A 27,280-nucleotide genomic window follows, 5' to 3' on the forward strand; every position below is an offset into this window, starting at 1 on the left:
CTAAATATTATATTAAATATTGGTTTGTGTGCATTTCAGACACGTGTTACGCGTTGCTCGATTATAAATAGGTAAGAATTTTGATGAATATTGTGTTGTAAATTAAGTTAAGAAAAAGAATCTTACGATATTTTATATACTTAAGATTTAAGCTAGTGATGATTATTTTTAGTAAAATTAATTTTATAAGGATTTTGTCACTCTTCTGGCGTTCATCAGTCCAAAGTAGCATGATGAGTTAACAGACCTGTTCTGAAGTTATTTGAGGACAAAAAATATATAATGTTATTCTGATTTTAAATAGCCCAAGTTAGAGAAATGGTTGTAGCCCATATAATTGTGTGGAGATTGTGTAAATTAATTTAATTTTTACAGGTACTGACGAGACATCTGGAATTTCCTGTTGTGTGATACCTGACATTTGGGTGAGTTATACAATGTTACAATATTTATAGTCATTAAGTTTAGTCATCATGATAATCAGTAGTTGATTTATGTTTTACATAATATTACGTAATGTATTATAATGAAAAAAAATCTGTAAGTATGTAGTTATCACACTTCTGATGTTCAATCATCCTAAGTCTAAGGTAGCATGATGAGTTAACAGACCTGTTCTGAAGTGATTTGAGGACAAAAAAATATAATGTTATTCTGATTTTCATTAGCAAAAATTTGCGAAATTAATATGGTCGAACCGATTTACTGGATGGGCTAAAAATATTTTTTTTTACAGGTAAGCACACAAAGAAAACTGAAATACCTTGTTTAAGCTGAAATTTAGGTGAGTAAAATTATCTGCCACCCAACCTTTAGATAACCTAAGCCTAAGTTTGTCACAATCATTTAAGTAATTACTGTTCATAAATTTTACTACTTCCTAGGGAATTTATCACAATTCAGATGTACAATCATCAGATTCCAAGGTAGCATGATGAGTAAACAGACCTGTTCTGAAGTGATTTGAGGACAAAAAAAATATAATGTTATTCTGAATTTAATTAGCAAAAATTAGCGAAATTAATTTATTCAAACAGATTTACTGGATGGTATATCCTTCAAAAATATTGTTTTACAGGTTAACAAACACACAAAGAAAACTCTTGAAAACCCTGTTCAAGCCGAAATTTAGGTGAGTAAAATTATTTGATACCCAACCCTTGGCAAACTTAGGCTTTGGTTATCTACCAAAACCTAAGTTTGCCATAATCATTTAAGTAATTACTGTTGGTAAATTTTACTACTTCCTAGGGAATTTATAACACTTCTGATGTTCAATCATCCAAAATCCAAGGTAGCATGATGAGTTAACAGACCTGTTCTGAAGTGATTTGAGGACAAAAAAAATATAATGTTATTCTGATTTTCATTAAGCAAAAATTTGCGAAATTAATATAGTCAAACAGATTTACTGGAAGGGCTATCCTTAAAAAAAAAAATTTTTCAGGTTAGTAAACAAAGAAAACTTGAATAACCATGTTTGAGCTGAAATTTAGGTGAGTAAAATTCTTTGATACCCAACCCTTGGCAAACATAGGCTTTGGTTATCTACCAAAACCTAAGTTTGCCACAATCATTTAAGTAATTACTGTTGGTAAATTTTATTACTTCCTAGGGAATTTATCACAATTCTGATGTACAATCATCATATTCCAAGGTAGCATGATGAGTTAACAGACCTGTTCTGAAGTGATTTGAGGACAAAAAAATATAATGTTATTCTGAATTTAATTAGCAAAAATTTGCGAATTGAAATGTCAAACTTTGTCTAGATGAGTTATTCTTTATAGAACATCTATATTTCCACAGGTACTTTTAACCTCGAATCGCTGATTGGACCAAAAATTTAGGTGAGTAAAAATTATTCATCACACTATCTTCAAATAATTTTATATTGCAGGTTGAAAGTAGATCATAATAATTTCAAGTAATAAGGTTGATATTATACAACTTATTAAAGTGTGCATACACAATTTAAATCATCAACATAGCAAGTACATGGTAGCATGATGAGTTAACAGACCTGTTCTGAAGTGATTTGAGAACAAAAAAAATAATGTTATTCTGATTTTAAATTGCCAAAGTTAGGGAATTTTTTCTCGCCCAAATCATTGCGCGTGGCTAGCTATCCTGTAAAATAAATTTTACTTTCACAGGTTCTTAAACACCTCTGGAATTGCCAGTATAACCAGACATTTTAGTTAGTTTAGGGGAGTAAAATTATAAACTCCACTACAAAACACTGAAAAATATTATTTTTATTGTTTGGTTAATGTTTGTCATAATTAGACTTCAGTAGTTGTATAATACTTCGATATTCAATCATCAAGAGTCCAAGGTAGCTTGATGAGTTTACAGATCTGTTCTGAAGTAATTTGCGGACAAAAATAAACATTAGAATCACATAATCTTCAAATAATATATAACCTTAGGGTTAAAATAGTATGACATTACTATGTATATTAAAGTCACAAATATAAGTAAATAATGTTGGTAATAATCCTGATGTTCAATCTACAGGATACAAGGTCAAGGTAGCATGATGAGTTAACAGACCTGTTCTGAAATGATTTGAGGACAAAGAAAACATAATGTTATTCTGATTTAAAAAAAAAAACAGAAATTAGTACTCAAACCTCAGTCTGGCTGGGCTATTCTTAAAAAATAATTTTATATTTACAGACACTTGAAAACCTCTGGAATAGACTATTAAACCTGGCATTTATGTGAGTTTTACTATATAACGCCTCACCTTCATATTTATAATACCTAAATTTTACAAGTTTAGTTAGTATAACTTTTAGAGACCCCTAACATCTTATGTTCAATCCTCAAGAGTCTAGGTAGCATGATGAGTTAACAGACCTGTTCTGAAGTGATTTGAGGACAAAAAATTACATAATGTTATTCTGATTTTAAAAGCAAAATGATTTAAACTGTTGGTCTGGATGAGCTTATCTCTAAAAAAATATTTTATTTTCACAGGCACATGAAAACCTCTGGAATAGTCGGTTCAACGTGACATTAAGGTGAGTAAAATGACTTACAACACACACCTTTGAATAATATTTCTTATACCTAAAAGCTTAGTTTAGTCATTTTAATTTTTGGGTGACTAATTTCTATTGGTCATTTTAATGTTCTTTAGATAGAAGTGCAAATATAAGTGTCTACAAAATTGTCAATTAATGATTTCACAATTTTATTAACGCTCTGTGGACTCAATGAATTTATTTACAAAAACTCTTTATGATGATAAAACTGTACCAAATATGTTAGTGATGGTTTTACAAGCTCAACAGGCCTGATAAACCTACGGTTATATTATTAACTTATAATAAACTGGACATTATATTGACGTAGTATCACCTTTTGCAGATGTACCAGTTTCAGTGGCTAGATTGATGAAAACTACAGCAACTTACGGTGAGAACCTAAATCTAAATATAAGTCAATTTTTTTTAGATAGTAAATCAAGTGTGTACTAAACAATAATTTAGACAAAAAATCTTCGTGTTACAATTGTTTTTAATATTTTTTACACATAATAGAAAAAATGAATGAAAAGATTATTTAAGTAAGAAAAAATAGTCACTCTATTCATTCTTTACTAAATAAAGTAAAATTGTACGTTATTGCAATAACCTAATATTTTTTCCCATCGTTATGATGATAAAACTGTACCAAATATTTGTGATGGTTTTACAAGCTCAACAGGCCTGATATCTTGTTTTTTTGCATTATTTTTTTGTTTTAATAGAGACAAATGTTGATTGAAGTTATTTTTATTCCTTTGCAGTTTTAGCAACTCGGCAACTCATAGCAGCTCAATAAAACTAGCTACTAGTGAGGGTAAGCAAACTAAAGGCAGAATGAAATTTATTATATTTACCACAGAAAGCGAGATTATTGAGTATTTGAATTTTTTCCAAATCATAAACGTTTTTTTTTTCCAAACTTCGCGCGACGGATCCAATCTGTTGTTATATAATAAGCTAATAATTTTTTCCGTAATATTGCAGTAAATAGTAAAGTATATGTGGATGAATATATATTAATTAGACTGTTACGTTTAATTTTTGCAATTTAATTTATATATTTTTGTAAATAACAGGTAATTTAAGTTTATAGATTAAATTACATTACCAAATCAAAGCCGTCATTCTTCTACGATCATCTTTGTCATCCGAAACTAAAGTTATTACCACTATAGCAAAAAAGGATAACGCACTGTATTTTTAGCATTGATTTCATTCGGCAATTAAATAAACCGTTTGCTATCCTGGTTTTTTCGACGTGTCAGTTTATTTGTAAGATAATGATGTTTTATTAACACTTCTTTTTTGTTTACAGGTATCAGAGTATCAGATTTTGCGAATTCTACATGACCATCTGGGTATAACAAAAGTCAGTGCAAGATGGGTACCGAGAATGCTCACGCCGCTTCAGAAACAGCAACGCGTCGATGCTTCAAAACAATTTTTGAGACGAGCCTGCACAGATTTTGGGGCGAATTGTTACCGGAGATGAAACATGGGTTCATCACTTTGAGCCTGAGTCCAAACTAGAGTCCATGCAATGGCACAAAAAGGGGACACCACCGCCAAAGAAGTTCAAAGTGTCGGAGTCGGCTGGAATGTTGATGGCAACTGTTTTTTGGGATTGTGAAGGGATACTACTACGGATACAGGAGAATACTACGCAACGATTCATAAACAGAAAAATTAAAGGATAGTCCATCAAGGAAAACTGACCAAAGGTGTGTTGCTTTTGCAAGACAATGCACCGGTTCACAAAAGCAGAGTTGCAATGGCTGCTCTGCACACACATGGCTTCGAATCGCTAGTCCACCCACCCTACAATCCAAATCTGGCCCCAAGTAATTTTTCTTTGTGCCCTAATTTAAAAAAAGACCTAAGGGGAAGGAAATTTTCCGACGACAATGAAGTAAAGGAGGCAATTTTGGCTCATTTTGCGTTAAAAGATAAAAAATATTTTTACGACGGTTTAGAAAAATTAATTCATAGATCTAATAAATGTATTCAACTTCAGGGTGATTATATTGTTTCAATTTATTTCAAACCCTTCTATTCACGAACTTTTGGACCTCGCCTCGTGTCTCAAAATAAATGAATTAAACAAATTATTTTATTTTATTTACGCTTCCTATCATCCATGAATTTGAATAGAACTACACTTATTTGTTGGCATTGCAATGGTAAATGAGCAGCCACACGAAGTAAGTTTGGCAGCAGTTAGTCCTTTGATAGCTCTTTGCTATCAAATCTATCTATCTATCTATTGTAAAAGTCGAAGCTATTTGGTACAGCAGCAATTAGCCTGCGTACAACACGCTACGGGTGTTAAAGTAGGGCTGCAGCGATAAGCGAATAAGATTTCTTACAAGATTGATTAGGATTATACTTCATTTATTAAATGAGCGTTTCTTACAAATCGCGAAACTTTGCAGATGGTACAAATGTTTATGTATTTTGTTAAGCAAGTTCTGTGAGCCTGTGCAGATGTTTATTGAATCCTCGAAATACTCTCACTGTTCCCGGCAGGTGCAAGGAAAATAATTTCTGTGCTTGCCAAATTATACCCGAGAGGCCAAAGCGCACTACGAATGCATAGAGCAAAGCTCAATTGTTTATATATGCCTAATGGTGAAAAAAAAAGAGTTCCGGCAGAAGTGACGAAGAAGGGGAAGATTAACACGTTGGCTGCTGAAAACACAACGTTTGTGTTTGAAAACTACGTAACGCGTGTGCGGCTCGAACACGCTAGGCGTGTTAAAATAAATGTACCTACAAGGATGCGGCCGAACACGCTGGGCGTGTTTTTCCGGCGTTCTGCGAGTGCGGCAAACACAAACGCTGTGTTGTTTAAATATACTGTTAGAGCGGCCTTTACGCAACAAGTGTGTTATACGTTACCGCAAGTACGTTTTATTAAATATTAGTTAAACGTTAACGCAATTACGTTTTATTATATATTAGACAGTATACCTACTTAAAATTCGTTGTTTTGTGAGTTATCTAATCATTATACATGAGTGTTTTTCTTAATAATTCCCATGCCATCGAGAGAATCGACCATCACACGTATAACTAACAAGTTCATATAAAAAACATGTTTTCGACCAAATATTTGCAACAATAGTATAATACCATCGATCACTAAATAATACCCACCTAGATAATTGCATTGTTTTAAAATATTTTATAGGGACGCGAAATAGATATTGATATCGATATAGGATCGTCGTCCTATATTTTAGCATACTCTACAATGTTTTTCTGCAATAAAGGTATCCGCAACATAAGTTTGACGTCTATTTGTATATTTTTTAATATTTGTACGCCTGAGTTCGCCTGCACTATTTTCATTGGTATCGGTATCGTCAATAATTTATTTTATAAATATCGGTTTGCATTCCATTATACCGACAGAATTACAAAACGATGCATCCGCATCCTTATTTTTTCTTATCGTCTTAAATAAACGTTATCGGTGCGGCCAGCGGTACCAATAAACTACTCAGGAATGAGTTACTATTGTTTCGAATTTAAAAGTAAATTTAACAATGGTTCTGTATATTTACTGGAAGGATTATTATATTTAAAATGCATATTATTTTAAAATTTGCTTCTTTGTCGGCAATCCGCATTCGTATGTAAGTAGGTATTTAATACTGTTTTTTTACTTATTTATTTATCATGATTCGTAAATGACATTCACAAGTTACACACAGGTTGACGTTGCCGGGATTTTGAATATAGTAAAATAGTAGTACCAGATGTAAAGCCACTATATTTAAAGCTCTTTAGAAAATGATTATATTTGAAAAAAAGAAAATCTGTGTTGACTACATTAAAGTTTTATTCTATTTTATCCAACAAAAAAATACAAATTGCTATTCAAATGCGACAAGTGTTGGGTTTTCATGTTGTTCAATAAATAAATGAGAAAATACGAGTGATGTAATAACACACCTGTTGCGTAAAGGCCGCATAGCTGTCGCGATAAGTTTAAACACGCCAGGCGTGTGGGGCCGCATGCTCGTAGCGCCTGTTTCGAATACGCTTCACCAGTGCTGAAAACACGCCTAGCGTGTAATCCTGCCGCACTCGTGTACCGTATTTGTTAATGTTAGGCAGCAGTCAACGTGTTAAAGAAATTATATCTATATTTAAAAGTGTGCTAAAAGTTCAGATTGATGGATGTTTGAGTTTATAATGTGAGAAGCTTAGAGATACTAAAACGATTAAACGCTGTTATGATTTGAATATGGGGTTAGGTACTTTTAGTTCATGGCGGTAAAAATATTAAAATAATGTATTTTACTTGAAATTAAAGTAAGGTCTGTGAGGTAAACAAGACCTACTCGTAGTGTTTGTATACTCGGTTCTTATAAAAGTAAAATGGAAGTAGGTACCTAACCTATTAAATCAATGGAAGTAAAAAGTATGGAGGGTAGAGGTAAGGAGAGTCATCTGTGTATGAAAAAGTGTCGTGAAAATGTATTAAATTAGGATGGCGCCACATTTGCATCAGGGTAACTCTTAAAAGAAGCGCCAAATATAAATATTGTTAGAGTAGGCTTGAAAAATAAACAAGGAAGTAAGGTTATATTTACCACAATATTTTGTACAACGTAAGTTGTTGAAATTCTCAATAATTAACTACTTTAGTCGATAATGACATTAAATTTTTTAACTCGGCATACTTCAATTCATCTACGATTGCTACATTCATACCATACCCTGTGCATCCACCAGCGCTATTGTGGAGGATTTTTGAACTGTTATTTAGCGCAACAACTGGACACTTTTTCAACTTTTCTCCCATATAAGATGACTCTCCTTACCTCTACCCTCCATAGTAAAAAGGTATAAATGTGCACAGACTACAAAGTACTTTGAATAATTAAATGGTGGGCAGCTCAGATTTAGGACCACAGGCCACAGCCCAGTAAGTAGTAAATATTCAATGGGTAAATTTGTCAGTCAACTGTCGTGTGTTGGCCGTTGGGGTTGGCAACATTAGGCTTACACGTCAAAATCGAACAGCCCAAGGTGGCAGCTGTGCGCATGTTTTTTGAAACGATTGCAGTAATTTTAATTAGTCTCATTTTACGATTTGATGTGGAATAGCTTCCTCCGGTCTTTATCCAGTTACTTCAATAAAATGTTGCCTGAAGTTGTTTTTGTGTTGGGGGCCCCCGGTGCGGGTAAAGGCACTCAGTGTTCCTTTATTTCCAAAGAATTTGGATTCGTGCATCTCTCTGCCGGTGATTTACTTCGTGAAGAGCGGCAGAGGCCCGGCTCTGAGTACGGGGAAATGATTGAGGAGAAGATCCGGAACGGCGAGATTGTGCCTGTCGAGGTTACATGTTCGCTCCTACATAAAGCAATGCAAAAGTCTGGTAAGACGAGATTTTTGATCGACGGCTTCCCTCGTAATAAGGATAATTTAGACGGTTGGGAGCGCGTAATGTCTGACAAAGCTAAACTGCTGTTTGTACTCTTTTTTGAGTGTCCTCGTGATTTGTGTACGGAGCGCTGCCTGGGACGTGGTGCGGCGGGCAGCGGGCGCTCGGACGACAATCTCGAGAGCCTGCAAAAGAGATTTAATACTTACCTTAACGCTACTATGCCCATCATAGAGCATTATGAACAAACTGGGCTTGTACGTAGAGTCAATGCTGAATCAGCTCCAGAGGAAGTGTTTAAGGATGTTAAAAAACTATTCAATGAATTGGATCGGATAGATAATTGAATTAATAAGGAGCTGTAGACCAACTTCTGCAATCTTTTACTTGTTAAGCGTAATATAGCAGTTTGAGATTTAAATGGAATTTGCATCTTATTATAAGTTGTAGAGGACATAAGTAGATTACTCGTTCCTGGTAAACTTTATCAATAATTTTATGAATGCTGTGTACACTTAACTTATTTATTAATTCATTAGGAAAATTATTTGGTAATGTGTAAGACTTCCCATATTTATAGCCTGTAGACAGTATTGAAAAAATCAAAACTTATTGTAAAAAAGTAAGAATCAGATATTAAAAGTTGTTAAGTTTGTATAGCAATAAAGCAAGGTTACCATGAATTCAAAGACCTTCACTATAATAGCATTTTATGTGGCATTGTTGTTTTTTGTTGCATACCTACTAAGGTCAAAAGTTATTTATGCCAGTCACCTTTTGCTTGAAGATTTACTTATGCCATAGTATCTGTAAACTTAGAACTATATTTGGAAGAGAACTATAGATGTAATATGAATAGTGAAGTCTTATAAAGAAATTTCATTATTTATCTACAATTAACTATTTATAAAACAATGTAAATGTATAAATGAAAACTTTAGTAATCATGATTCATGAAATGTAATCACAATATAGTATTGAGTAAAAAAAGTTGTCACAGATACAATGTTAAATTATGTTTCCTTCAATTAAAAATTTTAAATATGAAAAAAATATTGGAAGCTATGTATTATATGTAAATAAGACCAAAGTTTAATAAACCAAACAGATGTTTTATTTTAAAATCAATATATTTGATTTACCTACAAATTTAAGTACATACAATAACATACAAACTTTCTTTCACTCTACTACCCGGCATCGCCTTTTAGTGATGACAACCATGGTCACATCTTCAAATTATTGTCTATATAACAGTGAATCTACCACCATAATTATGTACCTAACATTTTTAGTATTATTTTGCACATGAGTGATATAAAATTGTTTTTAATAAAAATCATTGCTGCGTTTCTAATGAAATGGCAAAGCTTACTTAAAATAAATAGCTTAGCTTATTAGCTTAGATTAAGTACCCATTAACATTGGTTATGAATCTCAATTAAAGTAAATAAAAAGCAATATTGGCTATGTATTAGTTTCATGATATGTTGACTCGTTATCGTCACGCGTAGTCATCAAAGATTACTAAACTTATCTGCGTATATTTATGTTCTACTTTGGATTAATCAGTAGATTACGCTATTCAAGTAATATAGGTAGCTAGTTTAACAGAAATAGTTGACGGATCAAGCAGATGGATCACCTGATGGTAAGTGGGATCCATCGCTTATAAACATAGCACCACTCCCCAGGGCATGCGAGGAACACGCGTATTATTATGTTGAACCTCATGTGCCTGTTATTACACCGGCAACCACGCCCTTCAGCTCGGAACACAACAATGCCTGACTTGTTTAATATAGTCTTCGAAACAAGTCAACACTTTAACTGGGTTTTTTACAACGGTTTTTATGATATAATTTCAACTGGCTGTAGCCCGCGAATCCGTCAGCGTCCGTCCGTCCGTCCGTCCGTCTCCGTCCGTCCGTCCGTCCGTCTTTTTCAAAGTGTGGGACAAGCCGTGACACCGCTGCACAAAGACTCAAAAATTATTTTTCTTGTTCTTTTTTAAATGCAGGAGGTGCGCCTCTGTACTTCCTACTACGGCGCGGCCGCGGCACTCAGGTTGGAAAGCCCTGTTTTATTTTAAACTAGCTTTTGTCCGCGGCTTAGCTCACGTTAAGTTAAATTTTTGATTTGGTAAATTTTATCTGAAAAAGGTTTAAAAAAATGTATTGCTGCAAATAGAAAAATATGAACGTAATTTACTTAAAAAATCAGAATCGTTAATAAGTAGGTATGTAAATTTTCATCCCCTATTTGATGCCTTTCGATTTGGAATTTTTAAAATATGTGAAACACTCATTTTTTTATTTTTAATCAGAAACCTACAATCAGAGTTTATTGTTTTATTGTTATTAGGTACACAAAACAGGTAATAACTAATAGTAGATCTAAATACATATAAGTAATAACAAGTTTTAAGTTAATGGAATTAACTTAAAAAAAATTGATAAATTAAGGATCTTATACAAACTTAGCTGTACGTTGATAGATCAGTCAGTCAGTCAGTCACCTTTGCCTTATATATATATAGATTTATTACAGCTGCTTATTTGGGATAAGTATTACCCGTCAGTCACCAAAATGCAGGCTCGTCAAATTACATCGGTTAAACGGTTGTGGAGAATATAGGTAGCAAAACAAACAGACATTTTTTTATGAATTAAAAAAACAGGACTAACAGACTTTCGCATTTTTGTAAGTATGAATGATTTGTACCTAAACTCATTTATCCGTATAAAGTCTCAGAAATTGTTCCTTCCTGTATTCAGGTATTAAATTCAAGGGTAGAGAACGCAGCATCTTAAATTTAACTTCCTCATGCAAATATATATTTTAATGACTAGATTGTTTTCGCGACTTGATGTTTTTTTTATTAAAACCACTCGGCCCTTGACTACCAATCTTTGTGGTATGTGATGATTCATTCAAGAACCCTCCAGATTACCTCGTTAGTTAGCATAACGAGGTCCTGGGTACCAATTCCAGGTTGGGCAAAAAAAAAAAAAAGATAAGGTGTTGTTTTTTACAGGAGTTAGGAAATTGGCAGTGTCAATCCCCGTGCTTCGGAGAGCACGTTGGCCCCGTTTATTACCACTAACTCGTGACAATAAAGCCCACCAGTCCGCATTAGAGCAGCGTGGTGGATCTATGCTCTAAAACGTTGTCCTATGAGACGAGGTCTGTGCCCAGCAGCCAACGTGTTAATAGGCTGTGGATAAAATAAAATAAAAGCCAGCTTTTATTTTATTTGGGTGTAATAATACAAAGTTATGACATATTTAAACATTTATTAAACCAAGCACTGTTATACAGTCTTATTTCTTAATAAGGTATTTATGAGATAGTACAATTAAAAAATAAAATACTGAAAACGTTTACAAATTTCTAGTTTTAATAAGTTACGTATAAATAAATTATAATTATATTACTTTATATGCGTAGAGCAATAATTATGATACCAATTCTATTGTATGTTACTGTAAAAGTCGTTAATAAAAAAAAGGAATGTAAGTACATATTTGTCTTTTTATATAAAACCAGGATCACAACTTCATTTCCGGTTTCCGTAACTTGTTAAGGGGGCTGGCGTCCATTTATTTCGTCAGGTGATTTTGGTGATATTTAGACCCCCGTCAACCCCTCGGTGAGATATCGTGAGCTTTCGTCCGACCTCCTACCCTCTTCCCAAATCTCACGTGACATTTTTCGACATGAAAGTAGGTATTTATTCAGAAAAATGCCAATCGGAATAATTTGTTTTCGATTGCGTTGGGTTAAAAAAAAAACTGTTATTAATTATTTTTATTAAAGACTAAACTAGACTAGTCTTTTTCACTGCAGAAAAATATTACGTGATATCTGCCGAGACTCTACCGTTTCCCCCCACGTGAGATTGGGTGAGGTTCGGCTAGACCCCCTGGCGTTAAGGCGAGCTAAACGCCTAGCGCATTACGCCCGCTTAGCTTCTTGCGCTAATTTTCGACAAGGATTCCACATCGTTCGGATATTGACAGTTACATAACAAAATTAAAAAATAAATAGCTTCTTCTAGTCTTATGTCTTTATCCAACAGAACTGGCATCAATGGCAGTTTTATGACCCGAACTCCGAAAGTTATTTAAGCACACCTCAAATAGTCTGATGTTTCGATGCATCAACGATTAAAATGTGTATATTTCGCAACTTTTGGGGGCGGGGGGAGGTTGGTTGGTGTGATGTTGATGTTCTAAGTTTGTATACAAAATCGATGAATGTATGATGATTATCAGTTCTAATTAACAATGTTAGTTGCGTTGTATGGGACTATGTATCAACAACGATATCAAACATTTCGACGCCGAAGGGTAACGCCTAAATTAATAATCTACACTCATTACTTTTTTGTTATTGTATGATTTAAAAAGATAAAAAAACGGGTGCGGTTAAATAAATAAAGTCACACACGACTTAATTATACTACCGCACTCGTTTTTTATTTCTTTTTAATCATACTTAACAACGAAAAAGTAATGAGTATAAGAATAAATACATTATAATTTTACAATTTGAAAACAAACTTTACTTTTAACAAGTGACAAAAAGATGGTTTACATTAGGTAAACTCTTCTAATATTAATTTTATTAAAGGTTTTATTCATTATTCCGAATAAAAAACATTCTTTTCATCCGAGGTGCACTTGAATCGCATTTCGGCATATTCAGGAATTCAGATTCTTATATAACAAATCATTCAGATTACACTAAAGTTTGCGTGTTTTTTTTTTTTAGTGTAACCTAAGTTATACTAAAAAAAGATTACGGAGAGATTGTATTTTTTTAAACTAGGTAGGTAGATAACTTAAAATGTGAAATAAATGTGGGTAGATAACTTAAGGTACATTTCCACTGACGCTGAGCTGAAGGAGGGTGGAACGGAGAGCATTGAAAGTGCTATAGTGTAAAATTTCTTATTATTAACTTCGGGCGTTAAAATGCCCCATGCACAGGTAACATGTTAAATTGACGTTTTTTTTCAACTTGATTATCAAAGTTGTAAAAAAAACCCAAAATTCCGGTAGTAAATCTAACAATAAGTTGGTTACACGTTAAACATTACATACTTAATATTACAATAATAAATGCTTCAACTAGAACACTACTGCTAGCTTACAAAACAAGCAATTTAAAGTGTCGCAACAAAATAATGACGATAAGCCCCTTTTTCGCCACTTATATGTATATAAATCAATTTAATTAATACCTAAATATTACTTGGACTTGCTTTAAATAATATCAAACTTGACTAATATTATATGGTGTGATGAAAATAATGGGTTTTGAGCTTTGATCAATAATATTCTAGATATTACTGCTGGACATAAAAAATAAGTAATCAACCAAGAACTTGCAAGCTATTTTTTGTGGGTTACAAGTGTTTAAATTAGGAAGAGATGGATATTTCGCACTTCGCAAATAAATACAAATTGGTTACCTATTTTCGTTGCTAGTTCTTAAAAAGCTATCGTTTAAAATACCAAGAGGCATTAAAAATGGCGAAATATATATTTTTATTATTCGGATATATATTTTTATTATTCGGATATATATTTTTATTATTCGGATATATATTTTTATTACTCGGATATATTATTTTATATTCAGTGAAACTGTAATAACTAGTATATAAAGTATTTTGCGCACATTACAAATTCGGAACTTACAAGGTGCAAGAAATATTTTATATTAAATATTTAATATAATTCCAATGCTATGGTTTAAACATGAACCCAGTGGCGTGCATAAAAGGGTATGCAGATGTCATTAAATGGAGAAAATCTCATTAGGCTTTTTATAAATCTTACTATGCTTACCCTTAAGTTTACTATAACTTGTATTAGAAGTTAATTTCATTTTATATCGTCTACCCGCTTAGGGTAGCATACCCTGTAAGCACTCCACTGAACCATCAGCCAACTTTGTTTGATTTTATACGTGACTACATATCTAGTATATTATATATCAACGCTATCATTTATGAAAAAAAAATACAAAACATTAATAAAAACGTAAGGTTTTGCGGTATACCCGACCACTGCTTGTAGTTTTTAAGGCACACACAAAAAAAACTTAATTTGACGTAAAAAATAAAACAGAATGGTAACTTCTCTATAAACTTCTAAAATAAAATTGTTAAGTATGGTGAGGTGACACCTAATAGGTTTCTAATAGCCGTCGCACCTTAATGCGTCGCTTGGCGTAGCGTAACGTCTTTACATAGTGAGATGTTATTACACTTAGTGTGACTGGCAGATCATCATCACCTATCCGCGTCCCAGTGTTGGGCACATGCCTATCTCATAAGTGAGAGGATTGTGGAGCAGTGGCGTGGACTTCATACATGCACTAAACTGCATACCCAAATTATTTTACATAACTCGTATTGAAGGCGAATTTTTCCATTTTATGCCATCTACCTGCTTTATGCATACCCTGGTCGAAAACCCTGTGCACGCCACTGTTGTGGAGCACAGTAATCTGTGCTCCACAACAGTGGCGTGACACAACCCATTAGGGTTAGGGCCATATTAGGTGTCAACTCATTAGGGTTGATATGATGATGATGTAATTATTGTTTTAGAGTAGTCTGGTTTAATACCCTTGTATTTCAAGTATTGTGGATAAATCAGACTTCAGCGGGATAGTGCGGTCCCGGACACTAGAGTGTAAAAACATCTCACTGACTGAAGTATAAAACGTGAAAAATAAATTCTTACGAAATTTCAGTGGTTCGCAATACTGTGTGTAAACTGTAAGTATAAGTATACTCTATTTTTTAACCTGAATTATATTTTAAACAAACTTTGCGTTACTTATTAGTGTAAATATGCTTAGAGATGAAAAAAAAAGTGTTAAAATAAATATCGTCTGCGAAAGGTACAGAAGGTATATATGGGTCGAGCACTCAAATATTTTATAACATGATTCCTAATGTATAGGTATTAACAAGCAATTGATGAATTTCTTAACGAGGTTGCTTGAAAGCAAATCTTCATAAGACTTGGATCCTTGTAAAATGTTGGCTTTAAAAAAGAGCAACTGCTAAATCGGCTACTTCTTGGTAGAACATGACTGCCGAGGAGTCTATGAATTTAGAACTTGAAGAAATTCAAAATTCATAAATTCAATTTCATTTAATAATTTTAAAGTTGAAAGCTGCAACCCCACAGGGTTTTTCATATTGATAAAAAAAAAAAAGAAATATTTTGTCTATGTCTGGATGTTTTTCTTATTTTTTGACACATTAAAATATACTTTACACTAAAAAGTAACGAAGAGCTTGTTTAAATTAAAAGGCAGGTAATAAAAAATCGACCAAAGGAGGTCTACTTAAAAAATCTATTTCATCATACATGTAAATTTAACTACGTATCACAGTGTAAGACGCAATAAGTTATCTGCCGGGGTTGTCTGTGACAGAGTTCGTCCGGGATACCGCCGCCATGCTTATTTCTGACGCCAAGCAGTATTGTCGTAGTATATTTATTTATTTATTTATTTACTGTTTCAGTCCGAAGGGCGTGGCGGCCGGTGAAATCACAGGCGCACGAGTTTTAATACCTACGCCTCAGGTTTATGGACACACTTTGTATGACGTGTTTCTTGCATGCACTGCGCTCTGTTTATAGGCGATGGTGTACCACTTACATTCAAGTGGACCATCTGCTTGGTCAGTTTATTATAACAATATTAAAAAATAGGGCGAATTTAGGCACACAATTTAGTTTTCATCCTGGCATTTAGTTCCATCAAAAGAACAAGTATAATTTATTTATTATTTTTATAATCAAAAAAAAAAGATTTCTTATATCACGCAATTGGGTAACTAAATACGCACTGTGCAGCGGCGGCACGTAGGCGTGCATTTATATACGCTCAGAAGCACTGCCTACCCAAACAAAAAAAAACGTACTGGACATGGATTTTTCCATTTTATATGCTGTGCTTGCTTATTAGTATAGCCCAAGTGGATCAGCCTGTACACGCCACTAAATACGCAAGCTTTCACATAAAGCTTATAGACAAAACCTCTAAACATCATATATACTTATGCCTATTAAGGATTTAAGTGCGTTCAATCGTTATAATAAATATATTGTAACCGTGTATGTTAATACACGGTTACAATATATTTATCATAATACAATCATAGCGATCACTAAAATCCGAAGTTATTAATCAATCCAATCCAATATCTTCGGATTGCAGATTTAATTTAAGTTTGTTTCCTATATTCAATCTATCTGTAATCTTTTGATAAGTGGCTTAGCAAAGTTGTTAATTGTTAAAAATTGTATGGATATTTTGTGACAATAACTTACTAAGTATATGAAATACTAGCTGTTGCCCGCGACTTCGTCTGCGTTTGATTTTGTTTTTTGATGTGGCATTCAATTTAGTTGTAATTCTAAAAAAAAATTAAGTATTCAGTATCGCTAAGCCTTAAATGAGGGGTTTGCTGTTGTCCTCTGAGGAGTTCTGTCCTCCATCTCCAACCACATTCATCAGACCTAGACGTTTAAGCAAGTTTCGGCAAAACAAAACCTCTATTGTACAAAAATAATTATTTAAATCGGTAAATAAAAAATAAATAAAAAATAATTTGTCGGAGTTATGGTGTTAAAGGAACCGAGCTTAATGTGGGGATAAAAATTATCCTATATTACTTCTCACACTTCCAAGAATATGTGTACAAAGTTTCATGAGGATCGGTTAAGTAGTCTTTGCGTGAAAGCGTAACAAACAAACTTACATTGACATTTATAATATTAGTAGGGATAGGGATAGGGATAGGGAAGTAGGGATACAATACAATGGACATACAATAGTGTTTAATAATGCTCTTCTTATCAACAGAGAATAGTAAAAGGATAGCACTTCTTAAGTCTTAATCTTCTATCTGTAGATATTGGATTAGATTTATTATTAAATTTTGGACGTTAATCAATAAGCAATTTTTACACAATACGACATCAAAAATATTATATTACCCAACTCTTATTTCTATAGCAAACTTAAGTTTAAGTAAATCAGATGCTTTTTAGTATCCATGGAATTATATATTATATACTAAACAATACGTGACTAATAATATAATAATACTAAAGCAATCTGAGAGGTGGAGCTGGATGCCAACTATCTCAAAGTGTTTCCCGTGGATAAGTCTTATGCAGATTTTTTTTAACAATATAAAAGGAAAAAAATGCTGTGTATCAATTGGCTTAATACATCACGGTAGAAATTGTATTTTATAATCCGCGCCAATAAAGAAAAGCTCTGTAAAGGCGGCGGATGTCGTGCCATCTCATTCCGCCCGTATGTTGTGCGAAAGAGATCTTCTCAACTTTTGGTGCCACAGTGGAATGCAATAAATGTAGTACAAGACCGGACTTAAGAGTTTCGCCACATAGTCGCCTCAAATAAATAATCAGCGTGGATATTAAAGTACTTACATTTAAATACAGTTTACGTAACGCTTATAATATATAAATATAATGGCAAACATGTAAATGGATATAACTTAAGATTTGCTTATCACAGATTGTGGCTAAACTTTCCCATGTTTTGAAAAAATAAATGAGTTTGAATTTTAAAGAAATAAATAGTACACATTACAAAATATTATAATATGTATCAAAATGCATATAAATATACACGTATGCCAAAAGAGCTGTTTGTACCAGAAACTAAAGCTAGGCGATGAAGATTTAGTACGGCTTCCAAGCCGCAAGCAGGTCTTTAGACAGTCTGCGTTAAGTTTAATTGAAAAGCACTGTATAAGCAATCATGCAGTCCGGAAATTGCGGGTCACCAAAAACAATTGCAGACGACATGTTGTTTTTATATTTCCGGACTCGTTCATATTTTCCGGCACAAAGTGAACCTTCCTATTTACTTGGACGTCCAGTCCCAGTTTTCTGTAAGTTTTAGTTGACATTTATTTCCGTCGTGTACATAGAGTCATTCTGCACATACCGAAAATTGGGTAAACCTATACACAATTTCAATAAATAAAAGTACCGAAAATTCCTATCTCGAAAAGATATTTTGCTGTATGTTCGGTTTTTTTACCCTTTGATAAAGTTTCTTAGTTTACCCAAATTTACATGTGAAACAAAAAATTTTAAATCAAAATTTAATCCTCGATCTGAATATCTTGGTAATCCAAAAATGTTCAGATCAATGATTATATTTAGTAGTGCTATCCTTTTTGATTAGGATAGCAGTATTGATTTGAAAATTTTGCATTAAATAGATTATTTACTTTATGAACACATATGCTGTCAGATGTCAATTCACGTTTATCTAGTTTGTGGATTAACAGGGGGGGGGGGGGGGGGGGGGTCTGGAAGCGAAGCCATGCTATGAAATTAGTGCCTTGATGGTGTGCGAAAACATTGCATTTCTAATATATATTTTTGACTGACTTATTGGATAGAAGAAAGCGTTAATTTTCTTAACTCCATAATAAACAATTAATAGTAAACTGAATTTTCTGTAATCCGGGAAAACCAGGATCTATATGGTGTAATTTATAATTTCTTCAATATTTATACTCTACACCAAACTGATCTTCCAAAACCCTGTCTACGTACGTTTCGCTCCGGCACCAGAGCTTTCTCTGGAGATGTTAACTCTGCGCTTGGCAATTTTGGAAAAAAACACTTTAGTTCAGAGTAAATATTGAAGAAATTATTTAAAAATTTGATTAAATTTCATTTACACAGATTTTCTCGCTTTTTGCGGATTATAGCAATTGAAACTTAATATTCATTGTATATCAGACTTCAACTACTGGGCAAGGGTTCCCACAACGGGAAGGTTTTAGGCCGTAGTCCACCACGCTGAGCCAGTGCGGATAGGTGGTCTCCACCTTTAAGAACATAATGGAGCCGGCATGGCATGCTGGTTTCCTCACAATGTTTTCCTTAACCGTTGAAGCAAATGATATTTTAATTGCTTAAAACGCACATAACTTGGAAAAGTTAGAGGTGCGTTCCGGGATTCCGAAGTTCACTGAGTTATCACCGATTCTTATATCAGACTAAGTCGCACCAAATAACTAATTTATTTATATATAATAATATTTAAATAGCTTTTTATTTATTTCTTACTTCGGTTGAACTATAGCGATCACACCGATTACTAATAAGCCTCAGCGTTTCTTTTAGAGATTCATTCAAAAAAATATATGAAATAAAATAAATGAAAATATACTATGGCATCTTAGTAATATATGGAATGTTTGAATACAATACCTTGCTAAAATTAGGTTGAACGATCGATGGTAGATTGTTATCATAATATTATTGACGTTTTGTTTCATAATTATAACCCTTTTTTTAGGGATGTCATATAAAATAGCATTATTAAATAAAACTGCTCTTAGTGACGGTAGTTAGCCCACAATATATATTATTTAATATACATTGACATGACTAAAATTAATGCTGTTAATTTCACATGGAACATTGCGAAAAGTATAGTGCCTCTTTCAAACTTGTCACACATATTTAGTTTTTGTGACAGTGGTGCTAAACAGTTTTATTAACAGCTGTTATTTGAAACTGAATTTACAGCTGTAAACACTACGCTTGTTTGTTACAATGATGACACATCTATAAATGTAATATTTTACTGGAGTGCATTTTTAACGTTTATCAAAAATATTTTGAAAGCGAAAAGAACAGCGCTATTACGTAACATTTTCTCTCCTCAGGAATCTTCAGAGAAAAGTCCTCGTTGTAGCTAAAACTAGTTTGTTTTCTGCACCTAGTTATAAATAATTAAGTAAAAAACGCTTTTTTTTTTAAAAGTTATATACCAAATTAACCCTTTTAGACCAGGATCGATAATTTTTAAAATGGTAAAAAGTGAAAAATAATTATTATAGGGTAAGAAACGGTGTTTTGCCGGAAATTGAGATTTTCGGCAAAACACCGTTTCTTATCCTTATTAAATTATTATCCTACTATAATTTTTTTTCACTTTTTACCATTTTAAAAATTATTGACCCTGGTATATTTATTTATTGAAAGTGTTCAGAATTTTTCGTCGCCTTCGTTCTATCTAAGATGCGTGCGAATGAATCCGTAATGAAGTATTGGAGTCTGATAGATGAAATTTTCGCTTACAGCAGTGGCCTTAGTATAAGATTCGCTCGCCTTCGGGCGACCTTCGGGTCGTTTTCGAGTATGGAAATACTTTGACATCGGAGCAAAATGAATCTTATTTCTTTCGATTTGAGCTCAAACTTGCTTAGCTTGGCTGGGCTTTTGACAGAGTGTTTGTAAAACTAAAATCAGAAATGCAGGATTTGCGATTCTAAAACGAGTGACGTTAAGTCAATTTCACTTTATACAGAGTTTGATATGCCAAAACGACTCATCGATTGCGAGCTCGCGAATCTTGTAATAAGGCCAAGGATTCGATCGCGTGAAAGACTATTTTAGTATCAAAGGAGCGCACCCTTATTACTATACTAGAAAACCGTACTGCCAACAGATGGCGCTTTTCCGATATAATTTAAAACATAAGTAACTTCCACGGGATCGTATGAGTTAACGTAGGTATAAAATAAGGTGTAGAAACATAAAAGGCACGGAGTGAAAAGGAACTTTACGTACACAACACTTATTACGGCACTCAAACAGCTACCGGTGCGGGTACGTCGTGCGACTCCTCCTTCGCGAAGGAGAGGAACACCTCCTCCAACGTGGTCTCGGTGACTGAGTAGTCCTCCAGGAGGTTCGGAAACTCCGCCCGGAGGCGCTCCAGTTCTGTGAACAGCTCGCTGTACCGCATCGTTTCGTTAATGTGGTAGTGCAACATAGTCTGAAAGGAAAATTTTAATGTTCAATCGTTTAACGTTTACAAAGCTATAATGGATAACCTAAATTAAATTTTTGCTCGGTATTATTTGTGCAACTACGCGGTTTTATTAATAGTTTTGTATTCATGCTACTAGTTAAATATATGCCCGTTTTCTCTAGAAGCTCGGGCCGAAGCTTTCACCAGATTATCGTCATGTGGATATTAATGTCAACTATTATTGCTCGGCGCCACTGATCGATCGACTAGCCCTATATCAGGTCTATTAGTTGTAATATACCTGTCAGTGATAATCGTTCGAACCCAGTAGAGCAACGCACTGCTATTTTCAAGAACTGACGCCGGGTCGTACCTATAGTAAGGCATCTCAAAAGCGATAAGACCAAAACCGAAGGGCAAGCTGTTGATGAATCGTCCGGGCTACTTGATTATGTCTGTCCAAGTATTCGCCGTAAGATAACATGCTCGACATATGTCTAGAGTGCCATCTTTCATAATGTATTCCGGTAGTTTCTCGTCTTGATGACTTCGTCCATAATTGCACAGACAAAACCCTCGGTTTCTCCAAATAGGTCACCAAACTGTAAACAGGATACAGATGCGATTTGATCTACATCCAGTCCCGACAGGGTCTTGTAGAATCTGCCATGCAACTCCTTACTCTTCCATACCGCCACACGATCTGAGATACTCAGTACTTGTGGCGCCAGTTGATTATGCTTATTATTACTATATGATTGTATTCGCGTTTCGTTTTGAACTAGCCGCGACTGAAGTCTCTAGAGATACCCGTAGGCAATAATTACCGTGTGCTCGTCGCGCAGGGTGCAGTTGAACTTCTGGTGCAATGCCGCCTTTAGCCGCGTCACATCCGGTTTGGCGCTATCCGTTACTGGAAATAAGCAATGATAATGTATTATGTATGCCTCAGGCTCAGGCAGTTTTTAAAACGTTTTTTTTCTCTCTAAGAATCACTTTAATGACTAGGCATCCGATTAAGGCGATTCCTAGGTTTAGATAAAACGGACATAAGAAAATGTACCGTCTGTTGCGTCAGTTCGTGCCGTGAGCTTCAGCAGTACGGCGTGGCCGGCGGCGTGTGCCGCGCGCAAAGCCGCCGCCTCACCGAGCGCCACGACTCGCCCGCACGACATGATCGCAATGCGCCCGCACAACGCCTCCATCTCGTCCATGCTGCCAAGTACATTTCATTAACGAATTAATGACTGAATAGATGAGCGAATAAATGACCGAATGAATGAATAAAATTTTATTGTGAGCCACATAGGAAAATTATATAAAAATAGCAAAAACAATTGATCGGTATAGAAGGTAAAATTTGGCGGCCTTATTGCTACATAGAGACCTCATCCAGGTAACCAAAGGCATGGTACGAAAATGCTAAAGATGTGCTATGTATGTGATGTAGAGGCAGGTGGTACAAAAAATATTATATACACATATTCAGCTGTTAAATGGGCGAATTCATAAAGGGAACTACGTATTTATCAGTTATGCTCATTATTCGTTTTAAGGTTCTTTGTTATTAGACGTAACTTAGTTATCGCATTAAGTTAAGCCTGTCATGATAAATTAAGTTATGTAAATAAATAATTAAATCTACATATAATTTAAAATAAACTGGTAGAGAAAGGTACTGCGTAGTCAGTGTGACTCGTTCCATACGATTCAACTGGTGCACACGCACACGCGCTGCAAACGCACATCCACACGTGCTGCAAACGCACACGCACGCGTGCTGTAAACACACACGCAAACGTGCTGCAAACGCACACGACACGCACATGTACTGCAAACGCACACGCACGGGCACTCGGTGTGTCTTTAGGTATTGGGAATTTCGACAAGAAATTATCAGGATAAGTATCTTCATAAGGTCATACCTGTGCGAGGTGATGACGAGCGCGCGGCTCTTGGCGGCGCGTCGGACGGCCGCCCACACGCGTCGGCGCGCGGCCACGTCCACACCGGCAGTGGGCTCGTCTAGCAGTGTGACCGCGCTGCCACAGCACAGAGCCGCGGCCGCCGCCAGCCGGCGCGAGCAACCGCCCGAGTAGCCCGACACCGGCGCGCGGGCGTACTTCTCCAGCCCTGAACAACAAGAGTTAAATTCAAATATTTCCTTACTAGCTGCAGACTGCATTCTTAGTTTATTACAAATCCTGTGGAAATCCTTTGTTTTTCCAAAGTCTGTTACAGGAGTCGAATTAAAATAAAACATTTGGCTTCATGGGGCCCTTCTTAAGTTGTTTTAAATTTTGGTAGGGTAAAATTTCTCAAAATGAAACATAATTCATCAAGTTTTGGACATCTGATACGAAGGGTACGGAAAAACGTGCTTATATTTAAATTATCAAACGTTGGTAGCACTTAAGAAAACCATTCATTTGACTGCCGATTGGCGCAGTGGGCAGCGCTCCTGCTTTCTGAGTACAAGGCTGTGGGTCAACTGGAAAAAGTGTCTGGGTGCTTACTGCTTATCTGTATATTACAAGTATGTATTTATATTATTCAAAAAAATATTCATCAGTTATCTCAGTACCCATAACACAATCAACGCTTTGGGGCTAGATGGCGATCTGTGTATTGGCGTAGTATATATATATATATAAATATATATACCCAGCACTTACCCACGATCTCTATCCACGTTTTGGCCTCGGCCTCCACATCGTCTGGCGCGAGTCCACGCAGTGTTAGCAACAACGTGAGGTTGTCGTGTCCGCTCAGGAACTCGTCCAGGCCGAAGAACTGCGGGCAGTAGCCCAGCGACTGTAGATACTGTTGGACGGGAAGGCGGTAGTATTAATAATTTGCCAAAAGTAGCACCAATAAAGATTAATTTGCCAAAAGTAGCGCCAATAAAGATTAATCTTACTTTTATTTCAAAACTAGCTAACACGCGTAACTTCGTCTCCATCAAATAGTTTAATACCGGTTTTAATGTCTAAAAAAACTTAAAACCTAATTTCAGCGCCACCTACCGGATCCAGTTTAATTTCCAAACTATATTATACGCATCCCGGCGGCTCGCGCCTTTTTTCTTGCTTTGAGCATTTTTATACCCGTCGTAGCTTTTTGTATTTCCGGTACCTCTCCACTGACACAAACTATGGTATGGTGTTAAAGTTTATATTGACAAGTTTACATTGTATTATTATGAATCGTGTCTATGGGTAAAGTGTAGTTTTCAGACTTTTTCAGGCAATTTCTTAGATTTTTCTCTCTGTAAGAACCATCTTCGTACTTCAAGGAATATTCTAAAAGAAGAATTAGCGAAATCGGTTCATCTGCCCTCGAGATTTGAGCTTAGCACACAAACGATTCATTTTTATATTATTGATGCGAAAGTGTGTATGGTTGGACGGATGGATTTTTATTACTCTTTCGCTATTCCCACACCGGCTCTAAGGGCAGATTTTAGATGAAGCTGGCAAGAAACTCAGCAGTCACTCTTTCCCTACATTATTTAACAATCACATTTCTATCTTATGTCAGATGAAACCGGAGCGGCTTGCTTCCAAGCAACGTTACATTAAGAAATTCATCAAATTCATAAAGTGACCTTGACGCATGAAATACGAGTATGTCGGTGTCTACGACCTTTAACTCACGACCTGATGATTTCTGTAGTAGTAAAGCTTTTTATGACAGAGCTCGTCCGGGAAAGTACTACCACCATGCCTATTTCTGCCGCTAAGCAGCCTTGTTGTAATGCTTTCCGGCCTGAAGGGCATGGCTGCCGGTGTAATTACATGCACATTAGGCCTGTTTGCATACCCTGCGAAGTGGTACTCTGTTAATAGGCGAAGGTTTCCACTTATCACCAGGTGGACCAGATGTTTGGTCCGTCAATTATCAATAAAACCGAAGTGAGGTGTGATAGTCACCTTGCCGGAAGTCCTGCTCATGAAGTTCCCGTTTGCGAAGATAGCGCCGCGGGTGGTGCACTCCACACCCGTCAGCATCTTGAAGGTGCTGGACTTGCCCGCGCCGTTCACCCCCAGCAGACCGAAGCATTCGCCTGCGGGACAGTAAAAATACATCCTGATATCATAAAAGGAAAGCGGTGATATCCTAGTCGTTAGAGCATCGGCCATTCGAAAGGACCGAGTGCAATCTCCGAAACACACCTCTAACTATTGATATTTAATATTAATATAATTGATATATAAGAGTTATGTGCGTTTTCAAATTATGCAATCGTTTGCCCATCTCCAGGTTGCAAGCTATACAACTTGTAAATGAAAACCGAAATAATACATCACAGTCTTTAGAGGCAGTGGCGTGCATAGAGGGTATGCACAGGCTATGCAGATGATATAAAATGAAGAAAACCTCTAGTACGAGTTATAAAAAACTTAAGGATAGGCATTGTAAGAGTTATAAAAAGGTCTAATAGCATAAATACCCTTAAGTATTTATAACTCGTATTGGAGATTTCCTTCATTTTGTATATTCTGTATACCCGGTGCATATTTCTATGCACGCCACTGTACATTATGTACTGTCTTTAGAGACATTTCTGTGAAACACAAAACCTAATACCACCACTGCCATAGTTTTTACAGAAAAATATCAGATTTAGACCTAACATCGCATGCACAATTAAAAATCATGCGAGTCCTGTCACTTCATTAGGTACGCATTGCGTAACGTAGGTACTATGCACGTGTCGGTCTTTACCCTCAATAGGGTTGTCATAAGTAAAAACTTAGAATGTTTTGAATCAAAAGAATTATGGAAAATAAATATGCTTCTTTTGATTTATTATTTTTACAGTTTGATTCCTTATGAAATACACCTCTATGCAGTCCCAACATTGTATCGTAATCTCTTACACGTTGTATATAGTTCCAAAAATTCTCAAATAAGCAACGATAGTAAAATTGCCGATGACGTGACTTATCGTACTACAGCTGGCTGGAATAAGTGGAGACAGCTCACAGGCGTAATGTGTGACAGAAGAATGCCCCTAAAGATCAATGGGAAACTATACAAAACTGCAATCCGCCCTGCCATACTGTATGGTACGGAATGCTGGGCCGCTACCAAAAAGCACAGCACAAAGTTACACACCACTGAGATGCGCATGTTACGCTGGTCAGAGGGCGTCACCCGCCTCGACAAAATCAAGAACGAGTATGTTAGAGGTAGTTATGGAATCACTCCCATCGTTCATAAATTACAGGAAAAACGATTGCGCTGGTACGGACACGTTGTCAGACGACCCGCAGACCACATGGTACGAGTAGCCCTGGACATACCGACGACGAAGCGTGGGCGCGGAAGACCCCCCGCCACCTGGTTAACGACGGTCCAAAATGACCTGAAGCTAAATGATATTAACGCGAAAACTGCTCAAAACCGTCTTGAATGGAGGAAACGGACATGGAGAGCCGACCCCAGATGATGGGAAAAGGCGCAGACAGATGATCGGTGCAGCGGCATATACATATTTAATCTCTTATCGTATCACCATTATTTTCGATAGGCGGCGTACAGCCGAGCAGTTGCGTGCACCTCAGATATATGCACACAAGGATAGGCTCCTTTTTTCATATAACTTTCACAACATGCAGTCGAAGTATTTTCCTGAAAGAGCTCTGTCACGACAAGCTCACTACTACATGGTGTTGCATCGGATTGAATCAATGTGGTTCTTTGTTCTTACCCTTTTTCACAGAGAAATCCACACCCCGTACGGCGTTGCATGACTTGCCGAAGATACGCCAGTAGTTCTTATGAACGTCGCTTACTAGCATCGCGTCCGGGATCTGACTCTTTGCTGCGGAAATAAATAACATGTCTTTACTAATATTACAGCGAAAGTGTGCCTGTTTGTTTGTCACTCATTCCTTTATGTCGGAACTAACTAATCAACCCTATTTTTGGCATAGAGTTACTTGAAGGGACGGAGAGTAGAACAGGTCACATTAAACATATTAT

The 27,280-nt window shown here is 35.6% G+C and overlaps 2 protein-coding genes and 1 long non-coding RNA gene across 5 annotated transcripts in view; 2 read left to right on the forward strand and 1 right to left on the reverse strand.

Moving 5' to 3' along the window:
- The first annotated feature begins 81 nt into the window (after positions 1-81).
- LOC120633503 lies at positions 82-5,143 on the forward strand. The gene is made up of 9 exons (XR_005659197.1): positions 82-425; positions 737-784; positions 1,079-1,132; positions 1,448-1,496; positions 1,810-2,726; positions 2,986-3,029; positions 3,379-3,426; positions 3,800-3,852; positions 4,354-5,143. It is a non-coding gene; the product is annotated as an uncharacterized LOC120633503 (long non-coding RNA).
- A 2,810-nt stretch (positions 5,144-7,953) lies between these two features.
- On the forward strand, positions 7,954-9,540 carry LOC120633504 (UMP-CMP kinase). The gene has a single exon (XM_039903720.1). The coding sequence runs from the start codon at positions 8,146-8,148 to the stop codon at positions 8,779-8,781; it is 636 nt and encodes a 211-aa protein (XP_039759654.1). The 5' UTR covers positions 7,954-8,145; the 3' UTR covers positions 8,782-9,540.
- A 7,644-nt stretch (positions 9,541-17,184) lies between these two features.
- Positions 17,185-27,280, reverse strand: part of LOC120633081 (retinal-specific phospholipid-transporting ATPase ABCA4-like) — a 42,272-nt gene continuing 32,176 nt past the window's right edge. For 2 of the 3 annotated variants that reach the window (XM_039903178.1, XM_039903176.1), the window contains exons 26-32: positions 27,006-27,119; positions 25,222-25,355; positions 23,965-24,112; positions 23,215-23,422; positions 22,353-22,504; positions 22,117-22,202; positions 20,666-21,313 (exon numbers count right to left, since the gene is read on the reverse strand). In XM_039903178.1, the coding sequence (XP_039759112.1) occupies positions 21,125-21,313; positions 22,117-22,202; positions 22,353-22,504; positions 23,215-23,422; positions 23,965-24,112; positions 25,222-25,355; positions 27,006-27,119 (1,031 nt within the window). In that variant the 3' untranslated portion in view covers positions 20,666-21,124. Of the gene's footprint in view, positions 18,397-20,665; positions 21,314-22,116; positions 22,203-22,352; positions 22,505-23,214; positions 23,423-23,964; positions 24,113-25,221; positions 25,356-27,005; positions 27,120-27,280 lie in introns of those variants that run through there. The other variant, XM_039903177.1, reaches the window with a different exon arrangement.

Source organism: Pararge aegeria, chromosome 21 (genome assembly GCF_905163445.1).
Source record: "Pararge aegeria chromosome 21, ilParAegt1.1, whole genome shotgun sequence".
NCBI classification, from domain to species: domain Eukaryota; kingdom Metazoa; phylum Arthropoda; class Insecta; order Lepidoptera; family Nymphalidae; genus Pararge; species Pararge aegeria.

What these genes read in the sequence shown, in the direction of transcription:
- LOC120633504 (XM_039903720.1), top strand. Translation starts at nt 8,146, where the DNA reads ATGTGGAATAGCTTCCTCCGGTCTTTATCCAGTTACTTCAATAAAATG.